General features: G+C 48.6%; 1 protein-coding gene across 1 annotated transcript in view; it reads right to left on the bottom strand.

The window, feature by feature from the left end:
• Window positions 1-23581, bottom strand: part of adgrl3.1 (adhesion G protein-coupled receptor L3.1) — a 99523-nt gene that overhangs the window by 11112 nt on the left and 64830 nt on the right. The window contains 11 exon segments of the mRNA XM_037473041.2: window positions 1198-1289; window positions 2193-2259; window positions 4384-4604; window positions 8351-8560; window positions 9296-9472; window positions 11008-11213; window positions 11322-11444; window positions 15341-15524; window positions 21434-21472; window positions 22328-22513; window positions 23256-23359. Coding sequence (XP_037328938.2) covers window positions 1198-1289; window positions 2193-2259; window positions 4384-4604; window positions 8351-8560; window positions 9296-9472; window positions 11008-11213; window positions 11322-11444; window positions 15341-15524; window positions 21434-21472; window positions 22328-22513; window positions 23256-23359 — 1609 coding nt within the window.

The following is a 23581-nucleotide window of genomic DNA, read 5'->3' as shown; positions in this document are numbered from 1 at the left end:
TACTTGTGGTGGCTTGGAGTCACAAGGAAACACAAAAGAAAGAAAGACAGAAAATAATAAGACAAAAATGGACAAAAATGATGATGATTAACACGTAAATGAACCACATAAGACAAGACTAATGAAGTGAAGTAGATTCAAATCTATTCAGCCTTTTTTAGTGCTCAAAAAGAAGAAAAAAAACCCAAAAGCCATTAAAAAGGGAAGAAGGGAAATGCTTCATGATCTGATTCTTTGATTTTCCATCTTTCGTCAGGGCTTTTTTGATTGTGGCCCCCTGAACTCGCACAGAAGCGGAGATCAAATGGTTTTAACCAACTTGCTTTCCACTTGAAAGCCCGACTCAAAACTGCCATCTTGAAATATGCATCGGCAGTAATATTTAAAGATGAATCAAACGGGGTACGCCGCTCCGTGATTTGCATGACAAACACCGAGCTGTGCCTCAGTCGGCCGTCCAGCTGAGGGCCCGGCACGCTGTTTGCATTAGACCGGGCCTTTCGTCTTGAGCCGCACTGGAACAAGACATAACACAGTCTTGATTGGTAAGCTTAGCAGACACAGTTCGGGGGAAATGAAGTCATGTTCCATGACTGGGAATAATAACGTGATAGATACGACAAGGAGCATCTTGAACTGATGGAAGACAAAAGTCTGCTTCACTCGGACCCTTGAGGGATTAAAGTTAACTTAACCTCAAGCTCACTACAAACATGTTATATCTTGAATCTTTGATCGGGTTCAAAAACTGAAGTCATTTGCTATTTTACATTTTGTTTTCTCTTTCTGGGCACAAATCCACTGATTGCGTTTATCCAAATATTTGGTTACCATGCAGATAAAGAAGGGCTTTAAACTAACTGTATAACTGCCATCAGGGGGCCACTCCTGTGGTGCTGATACCCACCAACCAATGGGTGACTGCTTCTAGTTTGGCTGCCTGTTTCAACCCTTTTCCAGTGTCTATGATTAGCTAAGCTAACACACTGCTCACTCTATACCTGTATATTGAACATAAAGATTCCTCCCTTTCTTCTGATTCTGAGTCTCAGCAAGAGAGCAAATAAAGTCTATTTGCCAAAAGTGAATTTTCCTTCTCTTCCACACACACACACACACACACACACACAATCATGTAGAATCACACTGCGCTCTGGTGTGACGCCAGAACTGCATGCACACAGTACATGTACTTACTTGATGTTGTCCAGACATCCAGAGTCTGGTTTGAGAATGGCCGTGTGATGGAACATCTTGTAGAGAGCGATGCCGAGGAAGATTACATTCAGCTGAAACACACGTGCACACAAGTTAATACCCAGCAACAAGCCTAATTAAAGACACACAATGCCCCGACAACAAGTCACACACACACACACACACACACAGTGCATAACGTTTTATTCCAGCATTACTTTGGCCCGGCATAAGAATCATCAGCACACGATCAACAGCTCGAGCATCGGGGGGGAAACACAGCCATCGCATTCCCTCATTACATCCATCACCAGCTGTGGTTACAACAGAAAATACAATTCCGCAGTCCGTTCTATCGGCCTGGGAACGCACAGATAGGGTGTCCTAACAACGGCTGTGTACATGTGACCAAGGGACGGGGCGTCATAACAGAGCGGTCCCACCTGTGCCGCTCCCACTTTGAGTGCAGAGCATCGCTGGCCATGCTGACATTCTCTTAATAGGAAACATGTCCTCACTGCTTTCGTTCTATTACCCCTAAGCGCTGCTTTTTAGATATTCCTCTGGCTTATTGTGTCCATTTGTCTAGATGATTCTTTGATTCTTCTGTCTGTGTTTCCCGGGCCGATCCCGCTCTCCTCAGCGACGGATCGGCAATGTTTTGACATGAAATGATCCTCCCCTTCATCCCGCGTGGTGACGTCATCCAGGAGGAAGCACAGCGCCTGGATTACCAAATAAATGGCTGCACAACTTTCCTAGAGGTCTTATCGTAATCTGCAGCTCGTGTTTGATCTTCTCCCGAAGATTTCCAGCTTCTTGTAACCTTTTACCCCTTGAAAGTTAATCCAGGAGTGGGATTTATCAAAGATTCACATAAAAGTTCCTTTCGGCTTCTACTTACACTGCCGAGGAACTCCGGAGAACCTCGCGAGGAGATTATCAAACATTCAATGTAAAGGTAAATGTAGAAGGGGAGCGTGTGTGTATCTCACCATAATGATGAGCGTAGCAGGGCCTATAAAGCTCCAGATAAAGTACGTGTCCAACCGCAGCCAGCACCTAGAGAGACACAGACATGGAGAGAGAGTGAGCAAGAGGGAGAGGGATAGCCATCACGCACGAGAAACAGGGGGGGGGGGGGGGGGCAGAGGGGATTGAAAACCCGGGAAGCCAGGATAGCCAGGGTAACGGAGGACAGGCATGCACACACACACACACACACACACACACACTCACTTCACGCCACTCACCGAATGAATCACGATGGAGGGAGGACAAAAGGAATAAGTGAAAAGAGACCTATGGGATGAAGGGAACAGACTAAATGCACATAGCATAGGAGGGAGGGATCAGCGATAAATCCCCCCCCCCTTAGGGCACACACATATGTCTGCGTCCTATACGTGTGTGTAAGACGCAGACACCATGCCCGCGGTCGCAGGAATGTGACGTGACAGCGTTCGTGTGAATAGTGAGTTATGAATGCAGAACGCGGCTATTTATGGAGTCTGGGAAAGGGCCGTGATGAGGTTAAAGGAGACTGGAAAGGGTGGGGGGGGTGGGGGGGGGAGATGGGGCATGCATGAACACACATATCCACACACATAAGCAGGCACATTCATTCTCTGGCCACAAGGTTAGGACTGGTAGGAGATGATATACTGCTAAATGCTAAATCATATCACCCAAACATCTTTACTCAGCAGGGCCAGCGAGCAGGGGAGGGGAAGAAGGAAAAAAAAAACCTCCTCCGCCCCCTCCACCCCCGAGTGCCCTCCACTGAGGTCGGACTCAACGGGTTGCAGTTGGAAAGGCGCGGAGACAAAAAAGCCGCTGGAGCAAAAATGGCCTTCTGATTCATGACCAGCTGCTTTTGCATTATTAATCTTTCAATTTCCAGCACATTAGAGAGCCCTCCATTACGGGTCCTCGGCCGTGTCACCGTACCCTCCATTAAGGCTCCTTTGCGAAGTCACTGCCACCTTCATTATGGGAGGCGAATGAGACTCAGCGCCACTGGCTAATCAGTGGGAGAGGGGGGGGTTCGTTATGTGACAAGGTGACACGGCAGGTCGCGCGGTGTCAGACGTGACGAGCGGCGCCAATTTCGCGGGGGTCAGACCTATAAATAAGGCATAAAACTGATATCCCAACTTCAACTTTTCATCAAAGGACATCAAAATGAAGAAATAATTGCTTAGGTCATTTTTTTCCCCCCCATGTGACATCATACATTTTTTTTCTCTCCAAATGACTACATTATTTTCAACAAAACCCACTGCGCCAATTTGCATTATTTTCTTTTTTTACCACAGCTCCCGTCCCAGAGAAAGTCTCCCAGTCTGTTGGCCGATGGCACGCGGTCGGATTATTCATCCCGAGCTCGGCATTCAGACTCTCATGTTTTAGTGATCGGCGCCGCGATGAAAAATTGATCCAAGTGGCATACGCATTGGCGCGGCGTGACGGTTAAACGCCGCTAACTTCAGCCCCCCCCCCCATTCAAACCCCAACGATCAGAGTGTTAAATACAACACAGAGCGCGTGAATCATTTAGCAGTCCTATAAGGCCCGTTTCTCCTTCTCTTCTTATTTCTATACGCTCATTCATAAGCCATCGAGCGAGGAGACACCCGCTGCGTCCTGAGGATCTCACGCCGCCACAGGACGGGGCAAAGGTCACCGACGGGCAATGCGAATGATGCACTTCACGTGCACGTTGTTAACTGCGGTGCTTATTATACGCGTATAGGCGACTTCTCCTGGCCTCCCTGTGTCGAGGATGCGTGAGTAGATAACCGTGTCCTCGATGTATGTGTCCTCGATGTATGTGTCGTCGATGCGTCCACACACCGACAGGCTACTCACTCACCTCTTTTTCCCAGTCCCTCCGTTCTCACACTGCTTTTTCTCCGTCAATCTACCCCGCTGTGATGCCCCCCCCCCCCTCCCCGTCGCTCCATCCCGTCCCTTTAAATCCTCTCATACTCACACCTTGTCGCTGCTGTGCTCATGCAGGCCCTCCTCCTGCCCCCCCCCCCCCTAACCCTTCTCCTCAGCCCCTTCTCAGGCTCGCAATATTTACTCAGTGTCCTCCCTCCACAGCATGCCGAGTCCACCGTGTTCAGCCAAAATGACAGCAGGCCCTCCAGCCCCCCCCCCTTCATTCTCCTCCGTCCTTACACTCGGTCTGTGCCGTAGCTCCTGTAGTCCACGGCGGCGGACACGGCCACTATGACAGCAGGCACGCCGTAGCCTGCCAGGTAGAAGTACTTAGTCCTGGAGTGTTCGCTCTCAAACACCTCCACCAGCATGATGTAGAGCTGCACCCCTTCCAGGAACATCCAGGTGAAGGCTGCCAAGAAGAAGAAATGGAGCAGGGCCGCGAAAACCGCACAGGCAATCTGGTGAAGGAAAGAGAGAGAGAAAGAAAAAAAACCCATCAACACCTTACGCAAGAAAATGCACAGGAAGTATTTAATCTGAGTGAGTTAGAAAAGCAGAAAGAAAAACACAGAAACTGTGCGGGCGAAATCAAAGTAATCGTGGATTGGAAGTAGGGGATGTGGAGGATTAACAGTTGGCCTGCCAAGGCCGTAATGGAGGAGAAGGAAAGGATGAGGCAAATGGAAAGAGGACCTCACAATCACAGCACAAAATCGCCTCCAGATAGCGACATTAGTCAAGGCCCCCCCACCCCATTCCGCTCCACGTCTACATCCAGGAGGATAGATGAGCAAATAAAAGTGACGGGTTGGTGCTGCCACTGATTGTCCACATTTCAAACAGAAGTAGAAAAGCACTTCTTTCACAATGGGCAGAGAGAGAAGGCAAGAAAAAGGGGAGGGGGGAGGGGGGGGCGTTTTTAACGAAAATAGAAATGTGATTTTGTTGTTTTTTTGTCAATGCCAAAGATAAACGAAACAAGTGGAACAACTGAAAATAAAATGAGTCATCGCCTCGGCTTGAAGGAGACAAAGTGCCACTTTTATGTAAAAACCCATCAGTTTACATTAAACTCGACTCGTTTGCGATTCTTTGCCACCATTAGAGCTGAACCATATGTAGTCAACTTCATCGCCAGGACACTGTGAGCCCGTTGTCCAGCACACAAAAAGACACCATTGGTAACCCCATGCAATGGTGACACATTCCCACTGAAAGGGAGTCAGTGGATTTCTACATCTACCCGTCGTTAGTAGCCCGTGGAAAGGGACGGATGAAAGGAATGGAAAATCATTAGAGAGTCGGAGGATAAAATACTTAAGAGAGAGAGAGAGTTTCCCCAATGTAAAAAAGAAGAGGACCCCGGCGCTGCAAAGGGATGAGCGGCAGTAAAAAATGAAAGAGGGGTATCAAACTTGAAACCCTATTAACAATTTAGGCAATGGGACGGAAAGAAAAGCAGGCGGGCTGGAGAAGGAGCGGGGAGATGTCGTTCTAATCTGCAGCGTCTCTCCTAAATCACTGAATGGAGAGGAGCTGACAGACAGGCTTTCACAAGAGGAGAGAGACAATTACTTAATGTCTGAGAGACAATGAGTTTAGGGGGCGAGGGAGTCACTCATTTCCATTTCTAATGATCACACGGTGTAGCTTTCACACACAGACACAGACATGCAGGCGCACACACACACACACACACACACACACACACACACACACAGGTAAAAAAAAGAAAAAAGTTGCTGCTTATGCAAAGTCATTTCGCTTTTCCTGCTGGAATCGCTGGCTTAACCTCCTGCGAGTTAAGTGACACCGAAGATGTTAATAGAGGTCACAAACAGTCACCGGTAATTACCTGGCGCACACGTACATGTGGAGCAGCGCGATCCCTCTCACGCAAACGCACACTAACACACACCGGCGGAGAAGAACGCCAGAGTCAATGTCACAACAAAAGTGTTTTCTCATTTGACGCTGAGTGTGGTGGCGAAAGGCCCGAGGCGGCTCCAAGGCTTCAGACCGAGGGGCGAGGGGACGCGTGACCTGAGCTCGAGCTCCCGGAGAGACGCACTCCATCATGTCCAGATCGCCTTGTGTGCAGTCACACCGTGAGATTACACGGCGAGGTTTCCAACAGCATATGTTGACCTTGACCAGTGGCAATGTTTCATCTCAGGCGCTGACCCATTGGCTTTATTTGTGCATATGCTTGCATCCCAGTGATGTGGTGGACCCCCGTTGACACCCCTATGGTGGATAAAATATGATGAAGTGCCCTCTAAGAGGCCCTTCCAGTGGAGAAAACAAAATAAGGTGCCTGCATGAGTATTTTACTAATGGACAGAACTTGAAAAAAGAGCCCTCCACATCCACATGGAGAAAATATGCTCAAGTTTCCTTCTAGGACGGCCCTCTAGTGGAGAAAACATGATAAGGAGCTGTCAAAGGTGCCTTTCCAGAGAAGAAAACATGAGAAAGTGCCCTGTAGGGTGCCCTTCCATCGAAGAAACACAACAAATGCCATTTTGATGTCCCTAAAACACCTTTTGTGAGTGCTGGCGCCCCATCACCCCGTTTATATTTCATGTTTTTCAACCCTCAGTCTGCCAATGATTTAAGGGCATTGAATGCGGACCGTACAGATTATACAACATCTGCTGACACTGGAATGTTGACCACGTGTGCGCTGATGGTCGAGCCAAAACTGCACCGTGCATCATTAGTGATGGAGATTGACATTGCTTTGATCTTTCCATTCTCCCTTTGTTCCTCCTCATCTTCTGCTGTTTTTTTTTTTTGAGTTGCAAAAGCTGGGCGCAATTCCACACGCGCAGCAGAGGTCATGCATCATTAACTGTGATGGAACGTCCAATCTGGTAAAGTTTGGGTAGCGGGCGTGAATCACAGCTCAAAGAATCATTGAATCATCAAACCAGTGAAGTTACTTTAGCTTTTCTTTTTTTGTAAAAAGGGCCTTTAATGATTGACTCTTGGAATGAAATGAAGTCCACTCGAGGCCGGCAGAGAGGGGCCCGCTGTGTTCATCTAGATGTGGAGGAGCAGGTTTCACTCAGAAGAATGAGGATCATTGTATTACTCCCTCGACATTTTGATGCACACAATGACACACGACCAATTCAGAGTGACACAGACACCCCAAATTGCTTATTATTGCTTACATCACAGTATTCTGTATTTTCTAATCTCAGGCACAATGGGAACAAGTGGTACAATGCTCACAAATTTGTGTTCACTGCTGGATATTCAAAATATTATAACAATTAACAAAACCCATTTTATAATGAATGAAATGGTAAATTGCCATGATGATTTATAATTGCTAACATTTATTTTGTAAGGGCAGTACCTGAATAATGAAAGCCAAAAATAATACAAAAGTGTGTCGTGTTATTCTTGCATATGTTAAATTAAGTTTCTTATTTATGGTTTTGGAATATTTATCGAGGCTTCGGGGCAGAATACGAGATGTTAAAATGATGTTATGATAATTAGTGCTTCCCCAACGTTTACAATTCATCTATTCTCTACATCCAGTCTATTTTTCTACAAACATCTGCTTCACAACCAACAAGATTATCTGGCTGAAGAGACGGAGGGGGGGGAGGGGGGGGGCAGAAAAAGCAACAGAAGACTGAAGCATAAACATCAGCTCAGCTACGACAAGGCAAATACACAGGCCCTAATGCAGTATCTATTCAATAAGGAAGTCTCTGTAATATGCACTTTACACTGTAAATACATTCCTTTGCCCGTTCCCAGGGCAACCCTGCATATCATTATATTTAGGACAACTTGCCATTGAGGGAGTATCGCAACCCGAATGTGCTGGTAACGCTGTTTCTTTTTTTCTGTTTTTCTTTGCCTTTTGTTGGCAATCTTTTCTGAATTAAAACAATGAATCTGAAGAGGGCTCTAACGATGCAGAAGGGATGTTGTAGAAAAACGGAGCAGGCGAGGAACAAACAAACCGTTACAACAAAAGTTCCACAACCAGGGCTGATTTGCTCATTTGACAGCCTCTCGACGGCTTCTCTGTTAATTCCCAGAAACCCTGGAATGCAGCGACTCTGCCGAAGACGCGGTATGATCGGTGGCGCTGGTCAACCCTGAGCCAACACGGCATGGATAAATGCAGCCTGTGTGCAAAATATTTGCCCGTATTTATCTAGTGGGGGCGGCCTACCGGTTGATCGGCCCTGTTGATCCCCACCAGGAACAGCGACTCGGCGATGAACAGGCTGATGCAGAGGTTCTTGTGGATGGTGTTGCGATCGCTCTGCAGCCCGCGGAAGAAGCAGAAGGTGAAGATGCAGATGAGCAGGCACACCAGCGACAACAGGATCCCCACCCAGGTGATGACGTCCAGGAGCAGGTCGTGCATGCTGTCCGCTTTCTGTGTGCGGGAGAAGCGAGAGATGGGCGGATCACTCCTCGGGTTGGTCGTCGGGCCGCCAGCAGCTGCTTTTGGCTCGGAACATACATGAGTCATGCTGTTGCAACGTGAAACATACTGTCGGAGCAGACACCCTCCCTCATTTCCCCCCCCCCCCTCCCTCCCACCACCGAGTTTGCTGCTGAGCGTTCAGGGCCGCGGCGACACGCCGCGTTGCACAGGTGCGCCCGCTCGATCCATCAGTGTCCCCGCGGCCTGGCAGGCGGAGCAATGCTCAACATCGCACACGCGGTGATGGATCTACTGCCGGCCGCCTCACACACCGTGTTCACTAAAGGGCCGTGACCCGCTGACGCAGGCATCCAGAGTCACGGGAGGCGATTGGTGAGGAAGGACCTTAACTTGACAAAAGAGAGGAGACAACAGGGGCCCGATCCCACACGCAGTGAGTCAACAAGGCCCCCCCCCCCCGCCCATAGCGGCTTGTGGATATCTAAATAAATGGGCCACTTTCACCTTCTGATTACTCGTTTTCACAATAGAATAACCCCTGCACATTTGTTTCAACTCAATGGCATCATCTGGCTTGACAAATCAATTCTGGAGTTCCTGCTGCCAAGTACGATTACTGCGTACTGGAGAGGTCTGATCTATCTTCCAGATGTTGTGGTCTCCTTCTCCCCCCCCACTTTGATCCTTCTCGTCCCCGGCCCGCACCGCGGATCAAACGCCTACCTTCACCTCCATGTGGGCCATGAGCACGGCGAAGCTGGTGAGGTGTGTGCAGGAGCAGGTGGTGTGTGTGCGATTGGTGGCCAGCAGACGACAGTCCTGCGTGGACCAGAATCCCGTCATGGTGCGCTTGGAGTAGCTCCAGAACGAACAGTTGGGATTGAAGTTCTCTTCCGAATGCTGAGGAGGAGAGAGAGGGAGGGAGAAAGCAAGAAGGTGAGAAAAAAAATGGTGAGAAAGAGAGAGAGAGAGAGAGGGAGAGAGGGAAAAAAGGGAGGAGTGGTGGGGGGAAGCCGGGAGGCAGAGAACGGATACTTGGGGGAGGTGGGAGGTAGAAAAGATGGAGCGTCGGGAGAGCCAAGGAGAGTGAGAAAGTGGTGGGAGGAATGGTTGGAGAAAGAGATGGAGAGGAAGGAACACAGAGAGGGGAGTCGAGCAACAACAAAGCAACAAACAGAAGGGACAGAATGCAGCAACAAACAAACACGGAGCCGAGGCAGGAGGCCATGCCGCCGCGTCCGTGAGTGCTGTGTGAGATTCCAAAGTGTAGGAGCTGCTTGTGTTGTGTCAACTGATGGAGCTGCGTGTGTGTACGCGTGCGTGCTTGTGTGTGTGTGTGTGTGTCTGTGTGTGGTTTGGAAAGTCTCTCTCAAAATGAGCAAGTGAAACAGCGAGGATTTCTTCGCTGCCAACAAGCTGGATCACCAACTGGATCAACATTTGCTCGGTGAATGAGCAACACAGCTTGAAGAGCTGCACCATCGAGCACCACTATTCACACAGAGCGAAGCGACGGGGATCCTTCATCGGTCCGGTGAAACAGTGAACATTTTATTTACCATGAATTAACCTTTCACGGTATACCAAAAAAAAAAAATGAAATATCCGAGGATGGCCACAGCTAGAGATCATATCTAGAAGAATTGGGTTTTCAGTATTATTGTTACAAATTCCACGAAAACCCCAAACCCAACAGAGCGCTTAACCATTAGTCGGTACTTCCCAAAAACTTCCCCAAACTGTCTGTGGCACCTAAAAGCCGAGCCCCCCTTCCCCCCACGGCCTGATCCTTAAACAGCTGGGGTGCTGAACAACAGCAGTCAATTTGCTTTGGCAAAAAGTTCATTTTGTGGGAGTTATTCTCAGCTGTGGATTAACACACATTCGGTGCTCTAGTGAGTATTTATAGCGCCGGAACGGCATGTGTGTGAAATTGAATCAAAGTACAACACACTGCTCGTGTTCATTCTGATGAAGGAACACCTCCCAGTTCGACTGTGCGGTAATAGATGCTCCCGATGTGTGCTGGTGGCTGTGGAGGGATCACACAATACTGCAGTGGTTCTTCACACAGCTGAGCACACCTTTCCAGATACATATTAAATCACAAATTCAGCTCAATAAGTTCAGGATACAAATAATGAGTAAACAATTGCATGAACTGAAACAAGCCATAATCACACTACATTTGCTATTTCCATTCTTTATTCTTACAAAATATTTGTACTTGGCTGCTCCTCCTGTTCTTAACTAATCTTTTACTTCACCATCACCAACATTGGGCTTCTTGACCACTTCCTAGTTTCTTCATAATGGCTTCTGCTGCTCGGACACTATCAGCCTCGTCCTTTAACCTCCACTTGGGTCCCCTTATCTCACGCAGAGTTATCCGCTCATTCATCGCAAAATAAGTCGTCACCTTGCGACCTCCTCACCTGCAGGTGTTTGACAGTGAAGACCACGGGCTCGGACAGGTACACCTTGTTGCTCTCCTTGTTTATTGACGCCGTGATGACCGGGGAGTTGACGATGACCGAGTAATTGGGGTAGACCGCCTCGCTGCCGAGCCGGACGCTCGCGTTCTCCGTGGACAGGTAGGCCCCCAGGTTCCTGTACAGGACGAAGGCCATCCTGATCTCACCTGTGGGGGGAGGACAAGCAGGCGCCCTTTGATTATGACGGCAGGACAGAGAGAAGAGAGGGGGGCGGGGCATAGAGAGGGAGAGAGAGAGTGAGAGTTGTCTTCTACCGTTTCTGCCGTGCTGCTTGAGAGTGCTGGCTGACAGTTGGATGGCGTTTCCATGTAGCTCTGACTGAGGGAATGTCAGGTCGCCAAGGTTCCCTTCTGTGCTCAACCTGGCCACTTCTAGCTCTGGAAAACACACACACACACACACACAATGTCAAGTCATTGCACAGCACACCCCAGGTTTGTTTTGCAGCCTCTTGTAATAACCGCGTTTTTTCACTAAGTGTTTCACAGCCGAACAAAGAAGGAAAAAGGAAAAAAAAGGCTGACACACACATCATTTTTTAACTCCACTGGGTCCAACACACTCTCTCTGGCACCGAGGGACTCACATTTTATCCATCCAGGTTCGCTAGCACATGTTTCCCATCGCAGCAGTTCAATGCATTAGCTGCAGTTTCTAATTAAGGACTAATTACACCTCCGCCGTATCGCTTGTGCTTGTGAGTGGTTTGGTGATTTAGACACTTGGGGTCGAAAAAACACGTCTTTGATCCAATAATCAAAACAGGAACGTACTCGGAGAGAAGCGAGAGCGCAGCAGGAGGAGAGGCAGAGCGGAGGGACGGGAGCTGAGGAGGTTGAGGAACCGAGGACTAGAGCGGCGATGGGTGAAATGAAGAGCGATTCCCCCCGATGAGAGCAACAGGTAGGGCACAAAAGCCAAGAGGTGCTGAGGCCCGAGAGGGGGGGGGGGGGGGGGGGGGGAACCGGCTGCTGAGGGGAGGCAGGCAGACATAAACACAGGCACTGATATGCAAACACTGGCAGAGAGGAGGAGAAACGCATCCACGCCCACGCAGCAGGGCATCAAAAACACACACAGGCTGATCTAATTAAAGCCTCCTCGTCATGACGACCCTCCTCCGAAGAAACGCGCTCGTTCATTATCGTTATCACACGTGCACGTTGTTACCGCTGTGTTATCCCTTCAAATCAGTGTTTGGGTTTTAATAATGACGCCATTTATTCCTCTGCCGGGTACTGCGGCGCGCAGACACACAAACAAATCTAACACAATAATATCACCCGCAGTGGCTCCTGCAAAACGTGTCATTGGAGGTAATTTATTCCTGTCGCTCAGTCTCCTCTGACAGAATTGGATAACGGGGGGGGGGGGGGGGGGAGCTTAAAAAAAAAAAAGTGGAGAGTGGCGAGGGACAGTGAGAGGGAGTGAGAGAAGGAAGTGAGGCGGGGAGGAGGGAGATGAGAGGCGGTTGTGAATAAAAGGGAGAGATAATCACGCTGGATCTGCCCACTGGATTAGCTGGGAGGGAAGATTAACGGCACAAAAAAGGAGAGGACGGAATTTTCCGGCTAAAAAGGGGCCGATTTCCCATTTCTTTAAAACTTCCTCGAAGATGTGCCATAGGCCGCTGTTTATATAACCGCATTCATGTGGTGCCTTCAGAAGGGAGGGGGCGTCGGAAGGGACCTTAAACAACAATTAAAGGTGAGATTGTTTAGGACGGCAGTCGCTTGGAACGGTCGCTTTGCGCCTAAACTCGAGGGAGAAGGAGACAGCGCCGCACTGCGAGGGCAGAGCAATCGGCCTGCTGCACGACACACTCAGAGATGCAGAAAACGAAAAAACAACAACGCTCCTTTGACATTCCACCCGCCGCCATCAGGCCTCCAGCAGGCGCTGGTCCACACCTTCCTCTCGCCTCCTCGTCCTCCGTCCTCCGTCCTGCCCGCTCCTCGGTGATGGGGAGATGAATTGCAGGAAATCGTTTTTGAAATCTCAAATCACGAGGAGAGCAAACAGGAAGGTGATGAAGTGATTGCAGGTCGGCGTGGCCACGGGCGCAGATGAAAAGACGGCTCGCAGATGTACAGCGTTGACTAAAAAGACGCGGGGACAAAAAAGCCGAGAAGGGCTTTTGTTCTCGGGCGTTTCTGCCTGATTCGATGGCCGATGGTGAGAGGATCGGTGAGGAGGGACGGAGGAGAAAGACAGAAGACGGGGGAAAGTGAGGCGGACAACGCCATAATAATAATCTTCTAATTTGTCAATTTCTCTTGCAAGCCGGGTGAGGCAAATATGGGGATAATAAATAAAAAATAATGATTGTCCCTGGCAAACAATTCATCCCCGCCTTAGGCCATATTTATTTTCACTAAGCATTATATCAGATGAGGATGGATCTATGTGGATTTGACCCTTAAAAACCTCTCAAACAGCACTGTGGACCTTTACTGTGACCTCTTTTTTACAGCTCTACAAGCTCCAATAATTAAGGCAGGCGCAGAGAGCTGGAAATACATCTTGTCCATCGAACCTGTTGCCTTGGTAACAAAATACATTTTTGCATGTATGTTGTCTTGCAAAACAGCTATATCTGTTTGAATTTGTGTTATTTCCCCTGAGAGCTGTAACATTTTTGTAATCTTTGCGCAAATTAGGTTGCTCACACAGGGACAGACTTCCAGCCAATGGCAGGCTGTGTTTTAATAGAAGGGTTGTGAAATTGACTAAATACATTCCTCCAAAATTCCTTTATTGTTTCCATAATCAACATTTCAGACTTTTCAGACTACTACTACTAAGGAATAAAAGATTTATGTTGTTTTTATTTGTGCGCACAAATTAGTGTGGCTTATCATTACACTCCTGGAATAAAGCTGTTAACCCAAACTAAATAGGGTGAACCCTTTTTGATCCCTGGGAAATGTTCCAGGAACCCTGTCAGAGGGGTTGAATCCTTTTGAGGTTCCACCCTCTTATATTCCAAGAGTTTCACCTAGAACCCAGCCAGATTGTCATAAGATTATACCTAACATCGGCATAATATGAAAAACATATCAAAACATAAGGCCGTAAACATGCTGTTGTATTTATCCAGTCATTGTAAGGGCTCTTGTGCTTTAGCTCTGATTCCTGCGGTCACACAACAAGCTAATCCTGCATGTGTTTCTGTCTTAACCACCTAAGCTGTAAAACAATAGGATTATTCTGCCCCACTTCCATCCATGAGCACTTGGGTAGATTGACATGCACGCAACGTGTGTGTGTGTGTGTGTGTACAATTGCACACATGGCGGATGGTTATATTATTTGACGCGCTGTGAAGTTTCATAGCGTACTTTGTTTCTGGTTTGTATTATAATGTAAGACATAGATCTGAGGCGGCGGGTTCAGTAATGCCTGCTGTCAGCGTTGCCTCTTACTTTGATATTACATCATAGGCTTAGATCTTTAGCCTGTCTGCTTTACGTTATTATAGGATCACCAAAAAGAAAAAAAAAGAGAAGAAGGAAAGAAATCCAAGGACCACATTACTGCAAAGAGGGCAGCACGCCATCAACAGTATTTAGTATTTAGGTAAAGTCAACAGAAGAAGATAACATTGTTTCAGCAAAGCCACACCTTGCACTTTTATAATTAAACAGCTGTGACACGGCCCTGTAATTCCAGCCAGAGCCTTTTCACACTTTGCCACTGTGTGGCTTCAACGGAGAAAATGCAAGTTTAAGGCTTTATTCCTAAACACAATTCCTTGTCATGGGGTCAAGTTTCTATGTTATTCGTCTTGTTGTCCAGTGTCTCACTGTCTTGCTGTCCAATGTTATGCACCAACCACCACGTCAAATTCCTTCTATGTCGAACATACTGTATTTTGGTAATAAATGTTCCTGATTCCTGAACGTTGGTTAGGAGAAGTCGCGAGATGTAACGGGGTAACAGGGTTTATGGAATCTGACTCCACTCTCACTAAGCTACGCACCTAATGATGCGATGGGAGACGGCCAAGCTACAATTTCCCAATGATACGTCACTATTTAAATATCGCCGCCGCAAGGAATTGTGGGACGGAATGATCTCCTTTCCGTTTCGTAAAGGTTTGGTCCAGTGGTTCCTCTGCTGAAGGAGCCAAGCGGGGGAAGCATCGAAGCTCCTTTTCCTTTGCATTAGAGAACTCAAACAGCGGCCACTTCCACTACCTCGCGCCCATTTCACTCAGTTAGGAACCTTCCTTTGCAAATTTGACAATCCAAGTGTCAAGGCGTATACTCACGGATGTTGTCGGTAGTCTCCTGCACAGTGTCGGTCTTGAGGAGGTTGTCAGCTAACATGAAAGCGCCCGTCTCCACCGTGTCCAGGAGAAGGGTGGCCGAGTGCAGCTGCCCGCTGACAGGCAGCTCCCTCCACGCCGCCTGCGCTCTGGGCTGCAGCAGATTATTCACCGTCTCCACCATAGCCTGGAAGCAGCAGAAAACACGGCGGTCACACAATGGAAGTCGCTGCTCACTCTCTTATTGCTTTCTGTCAATATTGCTAATGTGGAAATGAATGTAAACAGTGTTACGCTCACGACAACTGGGAGCCAGCAGTCGGCCGGGGCCACAGCGGTGGCTTTTTTCATTTATCACGCTGATAAATTGTGACAACGACAACACAAAATGGTAGCAAAATGGTAGCATTCCCATGCGGACGACGACAAGGGCAAAACACACAGACGCCGCTAAAGAAAAATAACATGTTGGGAGTGTTCCAGTGGGTTCCTGTTGAAGCACTACAGTGCAGCGCAGTGCTTCGGTTAGCTCGTGTGCTACGCGCCGCCCCCCCGCGTTGACTCCTTCGCTTCCCTCTCAACGCACAGCTGGTTCTGACTGGCAGTCATGAACGTACAGTTCAGCTGGCACACTACTTTGCCTGGGAGCAGAGCAGATGGGAGTAGTCTGCCAGCAGGGGAGGGGTGGAGGGGGGGAGTGGGGGAGTGGGGCGGTGGGTTAGCTCATTAGTCCATTACCTTACCAAAAAGCACTGGTAAAGACACGCGACAAACGACAACAGACACTGCTGGTTTAGGTCATGTGAGAGTTTCGTAGAGTGATGAGCTTTAATAGTAACACTCAGCAGATAGTTTGTCTCACGTGTTTTGTCAAAGTAACAAATATTGCAGCAAATGAAGAAAAAAAAACAAGTTCTAAAAACGTGGTTGAAATGAACTTGCACTGACACAACAACGATAATAAAGTTAACCAAAAAGAAAGAAAAAAAGTTTCCACCCTACATGAACCAATGATGTGCCTGGAACGCCTCGCCGCAGCTGCAATCAGGCCGGTCTCGAAAAATCAAGCTAAGCTAATTAGCTGATTGCAATCACCATTCGTCTACACCCCCAAACCTGCTTCGTTTCTGTCAAATTTCTATTTTTTTCTCATAAGCAATGGTCTTATCTTTGAGTTTGAAAAACTTGTGCTTTGAGGGCGCTGAGAAGAAATGAGTGTTTTCTCAGATAATGTCTCCTGGGACGTATCCCTGTCTTCGCTGTGGTCTTGAATCCAAAAATATTGCCAAACGGAGAAGAGTTGGCTCGCGTGGATGAATCGCTCTACATGTAACAATGCTTATTTTGTCTCAGGCTCGAATTCCATTATGCTCTTCAGAATTCACCTCCTCATTTTCATCCATGAACACCACGGTCACACACACACACACACATACACACACACGTCTTAAAAGACCCTGGGAGAAATAAAGAAGCCGGGAGAAATGAGAGCTGGTGGAGAAGGGGAGAGAGTGAGAAGAAAGAGGGGAGAGCCTTGGGAGAGCGATAAAACACTCCAGTGAATCCATGGTGACAGGCGTCCGCTGGGGACCAGAAAATGGGGGAGGAGGGGGGGATGCGGGGAAGCGAATACAGGTGCTATCAAACGCACGCGTCTCACACTGCCTGGCTGTCTCTTTATTTTCTTTTTCTACCACTGTAAACCACTGTCCCCTGAAACGCATTTTCATCCTTCACTTGTCTCCCGCTCTTTCAGCGCCGCTCCCCCCCCCTGGAGGTGGAGGGCGGACCCGGGTAGGAAAGTGGAAAAAATAGGAAACCCAGGTGCCATTATACAAGCGAAGCTGGGGTCGTCCAGCGGGGTATTGCAAGGGCGAGGAGGAGGAGGAGGAGGAGGAGGAGAAAGGGGCCTTGGTTTATTGGCGTTTACAAATCAACCATTTGACTCCCACCTCTTCCCCTTTTTTGTGCGGGGTTACGGAGAAGCGACAGAGCAAGATGGAGGATGACTAGACTACGTCAAGATGCCACGAGGGAGAGTGCAGCGGGTGGAGAAACACTGCAGAGGGTGACTCACGACAGTTGAAGGCATGTGGTACAAAATGTGCGGGTGTCCTCCAGCATCAGAGCTAATCCCACCTGTTTACTGCGGGGTGGGGGTGTGTGTGTGTGTGTGTGGGGGGGGGGGGGTGACGTCCACATGCAGATATCACACACGTGAAACGGTTCCTCTGCCAACGAGCTGATATGGTAATGTTATGTCCTCTTTTAGCGCTAGTGGCTAATTAGCCGCGCTGAATATCGGATGAGTTTGGAAGGTGTGCAGGTGAAAAAAAACTAATTCATCCTCTGCCTTAGCAAACAAGCAGAATGCGCAGGAGGGGATGTGAAGCACGCACACGCGTACATATGTGACAGAAGACAATAAGCTCCTTCAAAAGAAAATCAAGCTTTTTGCAAATTTGCTAATCACTGATATGATTTAATCATTTCATTTGTTTGCTATAATTTTTAAAGCAAAATCACCATTCATTCTTACAATGCCTTCTCAAATGCAATTAAAATGTTTAAAAAAATACTTTTTTTTAATATATATTCCACGTGGGCGTTGCAACAACAATCGCTATCAAACACACCCACCAGGGTACGCTGCACGCTGGGACTGGCTAGCGCGCTAAAGGCTGAAACGCATCCATTGTGATAGTTACTCTTGCTAATGTGTGTTGCACTCAGTGACTGCAGCTACCTGCTTAGCCTACTTTGGGAACTGGTTGCGTGCGCGCATATGTGCGTGGGATTGTGTTTGCTGCGCCTCGGGTTGTTTTAATGCATTGCAAGCGACCTGTTCTTTTTTAACTTTCGACTTACCTACTCGAGTACAAGTCAGTTTCATGTTGTGCATTTTCCTCTTTTGCCCAAAACTTTGTCAACAAACTCAACATGTTAAAACTCCCGAGTTGTATGACACAATGACTTCTTTTTAGCTGCTGTGTGAATGAGGCTTTTTAATCTGTACTCCACACAGCCCCGTGTGCGCATGGATGAGCTCATATGCAGAGACATATACATCACATACAGTGTTTGTGCATGTAAATGGGGGAGGACATGTTCTGTTATGTATGTTGGAATTAAAATGTGTGTGTGTGTGTGTGTGTGTGTGTGCACAAGAGGGGGCCGGGAGAAGCATTGCAGCACATCATTCTGCTCCACTTGCTGTACAGTAGCATGCAGACGCACACAGAGGCCAGGCATGCTGTGTGGGGCTCTGCGGTGCCACTGCTTGGATGTGTTTTAGATAACCCATTCATTCAACTTGTTTCATTGCTTTATATTGATCTTTTGATTATCTCACATTTTCAATTTCTTATTATTTTCTTTCATTGAAAATTTAATTCGCAGCCGCGGAGATTGGGATGTGGAGAGGAAGAGGTAGATAGGTAAGGGAGAAGAAGGGGTGTGATTTACTTTAGGTCCAGACATCTCCACATCAGAAAGTTGACGATGGTGTGTGTGTGTGTGTGTGTGTGTGTAAGCTTCGCTGCCTGTTGGTGACATTTCTATCAAGTAGGAGGACTTGAGGGCTAAAACGGAGACAGGTTTTCTCTCTTTTTTTTAGAGGTCTTCAAAGAGGGGAGAGACTCTGCAGAGACAGATAAGGGTTTCGTTTGTCTGCATGTGTGTGTGACTATGACTATGTATTACAGGCTAGGCATGTGCCCACACACACACACACACACACACACACACACACACGGATACACACACGGATACACACACGAGCGCCAGTAAATGGGGCAGAAGTGAAATGCTTTGAAGCGTTGGGGTAATCCAGCGTAAACAGCACTGGCAGGACAGACTTGAGCTGGGCTGTCCTACTACTCCCAGCCTCGCAGTGGGGGGGGGGGGCAAACCAAACGCACATACGAACGGCCGTACATGTGTATCAGGGAGAGGAAAGGATGGATTCTTTTTTTTTTCTTCGTCTTTCTTCATTTCTCTATTGAGCCGCCTGGATGAGCTCTGCGAAAAGTGGGTGTTTTGAAAATGTTTTTCATCAGAGGGGGCGGGGCTTATCTGTCGGTTGTTGTTGTTGTTGTTGTTGGGAGTTTTTCTATTCAGACAGGATGAGTTCGCAGCTAAATCAAGCTTTAAATTCACAGCGCGCCATGTTCTGTGCCGCCATCCATAAATAGAGGGCAAATTAGACATTGTCATTGAGCATCACTGTCTCCTTGCTGCACCCCCCCCCCCACACGTTTTCGGTCTCTCTCTTTTGCATTCCATTTCTCTTTCTGTGACTCTCCTCCTGTTCAGTTTGAACCCCCCCCCCCCCTTCCCAATCTCTGTTTGTTTTTTTCTCGGTGTACCTTGCAGACTCCACCTCCCTCCGTCAATTCGTCCCTACAGCATGAAAGAAACCCTTTCCACACCACCAACTACATCATGAATAAATTGCCAATTTAGTATACATGGAACGAGTCTCCAGCTCCCCAAACGAAGCGAGGGAGGGGGGGGAGATGAAGTGTGAGAGAGGGAGACAGAAAGAGAGACAGAGAGAAGGAAAGAGAGAATTCAATTATTTTTCGGTCTCGATTAAGAACCCAAACCTCCTGCCCACTCTCCTCACTTGGCAATTAGTGCAGTAGATAATTAACGAGTGGAGGGCAGCACCACGCCACGTCCCTAATCACGCACGTTTCTATCTGGGCGAGAGTAAGAGACTGTTGGTATAATTTTGTTTCACATTACTGGGGCTAATTATAGAATTGATTACTCCCAAGCCCCCCCCCCGTCCACCTGTCCCCCCCCCCGTCCGCCCCCCTCACCTCTGCAGAACCGCGAGGTGTGTGGCGCCGACTGTTTTTCACATGTCAACCTGCGAGCCGAAAGAAGCGCGTGGGATCGTGTGGGAGATGGCGGGGTCCTAGTCGGTGCCATGTCTGTGGCGTGCGTGCGTGGCCGCGTGTCGGCTCACATACAGGCCTAAGCCCATGTTCTGTGATGTGACATTGCTGACTGGTGCTGACGTTAAGACTTTTCAGTGGGTGAAGAGCAGGGAGGGGAGGGGGGGGAGAAAAGAGCCTGCATCAGGAGAAAAAGAGCTAGCCCATCAAGGGTGTGTGTGTGTGTGTGTGTGTTGGGAGGATGCAGAGACACTGTGCAGCCTGTGTACAGCACTGGGATGTTCTGAATGGTGACTTCTCATAATATTTTTTTAAAGCTGACTAGAAACATGCTCAGGAGATGTTTGCTTGAGCCGGTGGCGTTGACGCAGACAGACATGAATACAAGCCACAGCGAAGAGAAGGCGGGGGGGGGGGAATTAAATCAACACTATGAATCTCCAGCTGCTATTAAACTTTTTTTCCCCGATGTCTTTGAAGGCCCCGTGACGGATCAGTATGCAACAGTAGTACCCAGCTGCCTCGGTTGTTTCTCCAGCCGGATACGTGCCATCGAATGGAGAAGGATGGGCCTGTGCCACAATTCAGCTGGAAAAATAGATGAGCTATTATTGATATTGATCTGGTCTTCATATCAGTGCTATTGATTCTGTAGGGGGGGGGATTCAAATAAAAAGTCAATCATCTTCTATGCCACTTAGTGGAGCTGGAGTCGATTGCAGCTGGCGTTGGGCGCGAGTAGGGGTACAGTAGGTCACCAGTAGGTCACCAGTGCATCTATCCTGCAGGAAGCCGGAGTAGCCGGGGGGGGGGGGGGGGGGGGGGGGGGTGCACATGCAGACTTCCCCGGACCCGGGATCTTTTTCCTGGGAAGAGACAGTGCTAACCACCACGCTACTGTGCCACCCTAAAATAAAGAGTGATATAAAAAAAAAACAGAACAAATGAATGCAAAAACCCTTTGAGGGAGGCTCAAGCCTTTTAGTTTGTTTCGGGGCACCAGTGGCTGTGACACAGCGCTTCGGGTTCAATGTGAAGCCTTCCTCAAAGGGTGGGGTTTGCAAATCACGTAACGTGTGATCACACACCCGCAAGCTTGCTTTGCCGGAGCACATGCCGAGTGTGAGGAGAGGAAATAATACATGGTCTGTGGTGTGGCAAAGTAATCAACGATACCAAGAAGTGGAAATACCTGTGTGAAAAACCTGCAGGACCTTTCTCTCTTCTGAAGCTGCAAATTCAAACAGTTCAGCTGTTAGCGATGTAACACCTCTCAGTCGCGAACACACACACACACACACACACACACACACATCTATATTTGTATTTACATACTTGAACCGCTTCATTAAAATGAAAAAAAAACTCTTTTGTACATTTTGTAGTGTCCCCTCCTCCCCACACACACATTTCCGTTCAATTTCTGCAGATTGCTTTTCATCATTATCCCGTAGCCTCCATTCCTTCTTTATCCTCTCATTGTCTGCACCCACTGTAAACTTAAATGATGGCGTTAATTACCACGCCACTCGTGCCCGATTGGCTGCATGCGACTTCCTTCGCAGGAATTTGCATAATAAGCGGGCGAGTTACTTAATTAGGTACATGTAATTGGGCTATTATTGACAACGAGAGGAATGCTTTTCCTCTTCAATGGAGGACTTTTTTTTCTTCTTTCTCCCATTTATTGGACCTTTTTAAACAGGGCATTTGGTCAAGAACCAAATGCAGGTTAATGCATCGCACTTACACATGCACACGCGTCGATTCACTTGAGGTGGGGGGGGGAGGGGGGGATGTGTGAGAGCGAGGCTTAGACGAAGTGGGAGAAAGCCGTATAAGAGGTGGCAGCAGCTGTCAATCTCACTGCTAAAGCCCACCCATCGGCTGACCTCAGCTGAGGAGACGAAGGAACAGTTCAACAGCTCTCCAAAGATTTAACTCGCTTTAACGTGAACTAAGCAGAGAAATAAATGATTTCCTTGTCTCCGCCCCGCGTGCTTCCCCACGCAGCCGCTAATGCGGCGCTGAACCTCGTCCCCGTCGCTCCATCACTCAGAAACGCGGTTTGCTTCCGAGGCGGTACCTTGGTGAGGCTTCGGGCGGCGCTGTCCTTTCCCCCCGGGGTGAGGTTCCTCAGCTGGACGTCCAGCAGCTCCACCAGCTGGGCCATGGCCCTGACGGTGGACGGCACGTCGCCGGGCCGCAGGACTCCTTTGGTCTGCTCTGCCAGCTCCCTGGCCACGATCGCCGCCGTCTCGCCCGAGCGGAGCTGGCCGACGGGGGGAGGGAGGGGGTGGGGCGGGATAAAGTCAGAGAATGTGGGAGATTGACGAAAGAAAAAAAGAAACAAAGTTAGATCGGTGAAAGGGAAAGTTGGAAGTAAATTTAACGTGAGCGTAAAGAGGAGGACAGCAGGGGGGGGGGGGGGGGGGGGCAAAGAATACAGTGAACAGATGGGGAGGGAGGGGGAGAAGTAAATGTGGAGGAACAGGCAAGGTGAGAACAATGCAGTGTTGTGTTTCCGCCTCCTTTTTTTAAACGTTATCATAAAAACATTTCATATTACTTTAAAGCTTTTGCACCGCTGCTGCGATGCCCATTTCACAGGGGCCATTTATTCTTAAAGCCATTTATTCTTAAAACACACACAACGCCATGAATTGAAACTTGTCATAAGTTGGGCGGCAGTCATTTGCGCCGTTGCACAATGCAAAGCAATCCTCCTGATGGTGTTGCCGTGTTCCGGCGATGGAGCCGGCGAGGGGGGGGGCGACCTTATTGGATGTTTCCCCTCCCCCCCCGCAGGCTGCCCGTGTTAGGGTTAACAAACAGAGATGGATATTCGGCCGACCGTCCTACCCCGCAGCCGCTGGGTCTCCATGCGTGAGAACTCGCCCCCGGGGATATATATCCATAACACAAACACACACACACACACGAGCCCCCTCGTGCCCCAAGACCAGGGCTCGGGCGTGGAAGCGGCTCGGTCCGGCGGCGGCGCTCAGGCTTACTTTCTGCATGATGTGGTTGACCCACGGCGACGTGCAGTTGCTGAGGTCAGGGCCTTGTGGATCCCAGTAGCCCAAATGGGCCAAACACACGTACGTGGCCACGCCTTCAAGACAAGAACAACGGACAGGGTGAGACAGCGCTGACATTCCCCAGAGACACCGGGACTCCAGAGGGGCCTGGGGTTCACTCAGCAGTGTGTGTGTGCGTGTGTGTGGCAAAAACTAGTGGCAAAGAGGAAATCCAGAAGCAAGGCAGAAGAATCAGATAACTGGTAATAGGATAGTGATTACTTTTTATATCTAGTAATTACTTGATTGGAATCGGA

The sequence above is a fragment of the Pungitius pungitius genome, chromosome 9, assembly GCF_949316345.1.
Source record: "Pungitius pungitius chromosome 9, fPunPun2.1, whole genome shotgun sequence".
Classification (NCBI taxonomy): Eukaryota; Metazoa; Chordata; class Actinopteri; order Perciformes; family Gasterosteidae; genus Pungitius; species Pungitius pungitius.
Note: the sequence above shows the minus strand (reverse complement) of the source record. Positions and strands in the feature narration are given on the sequence as shown.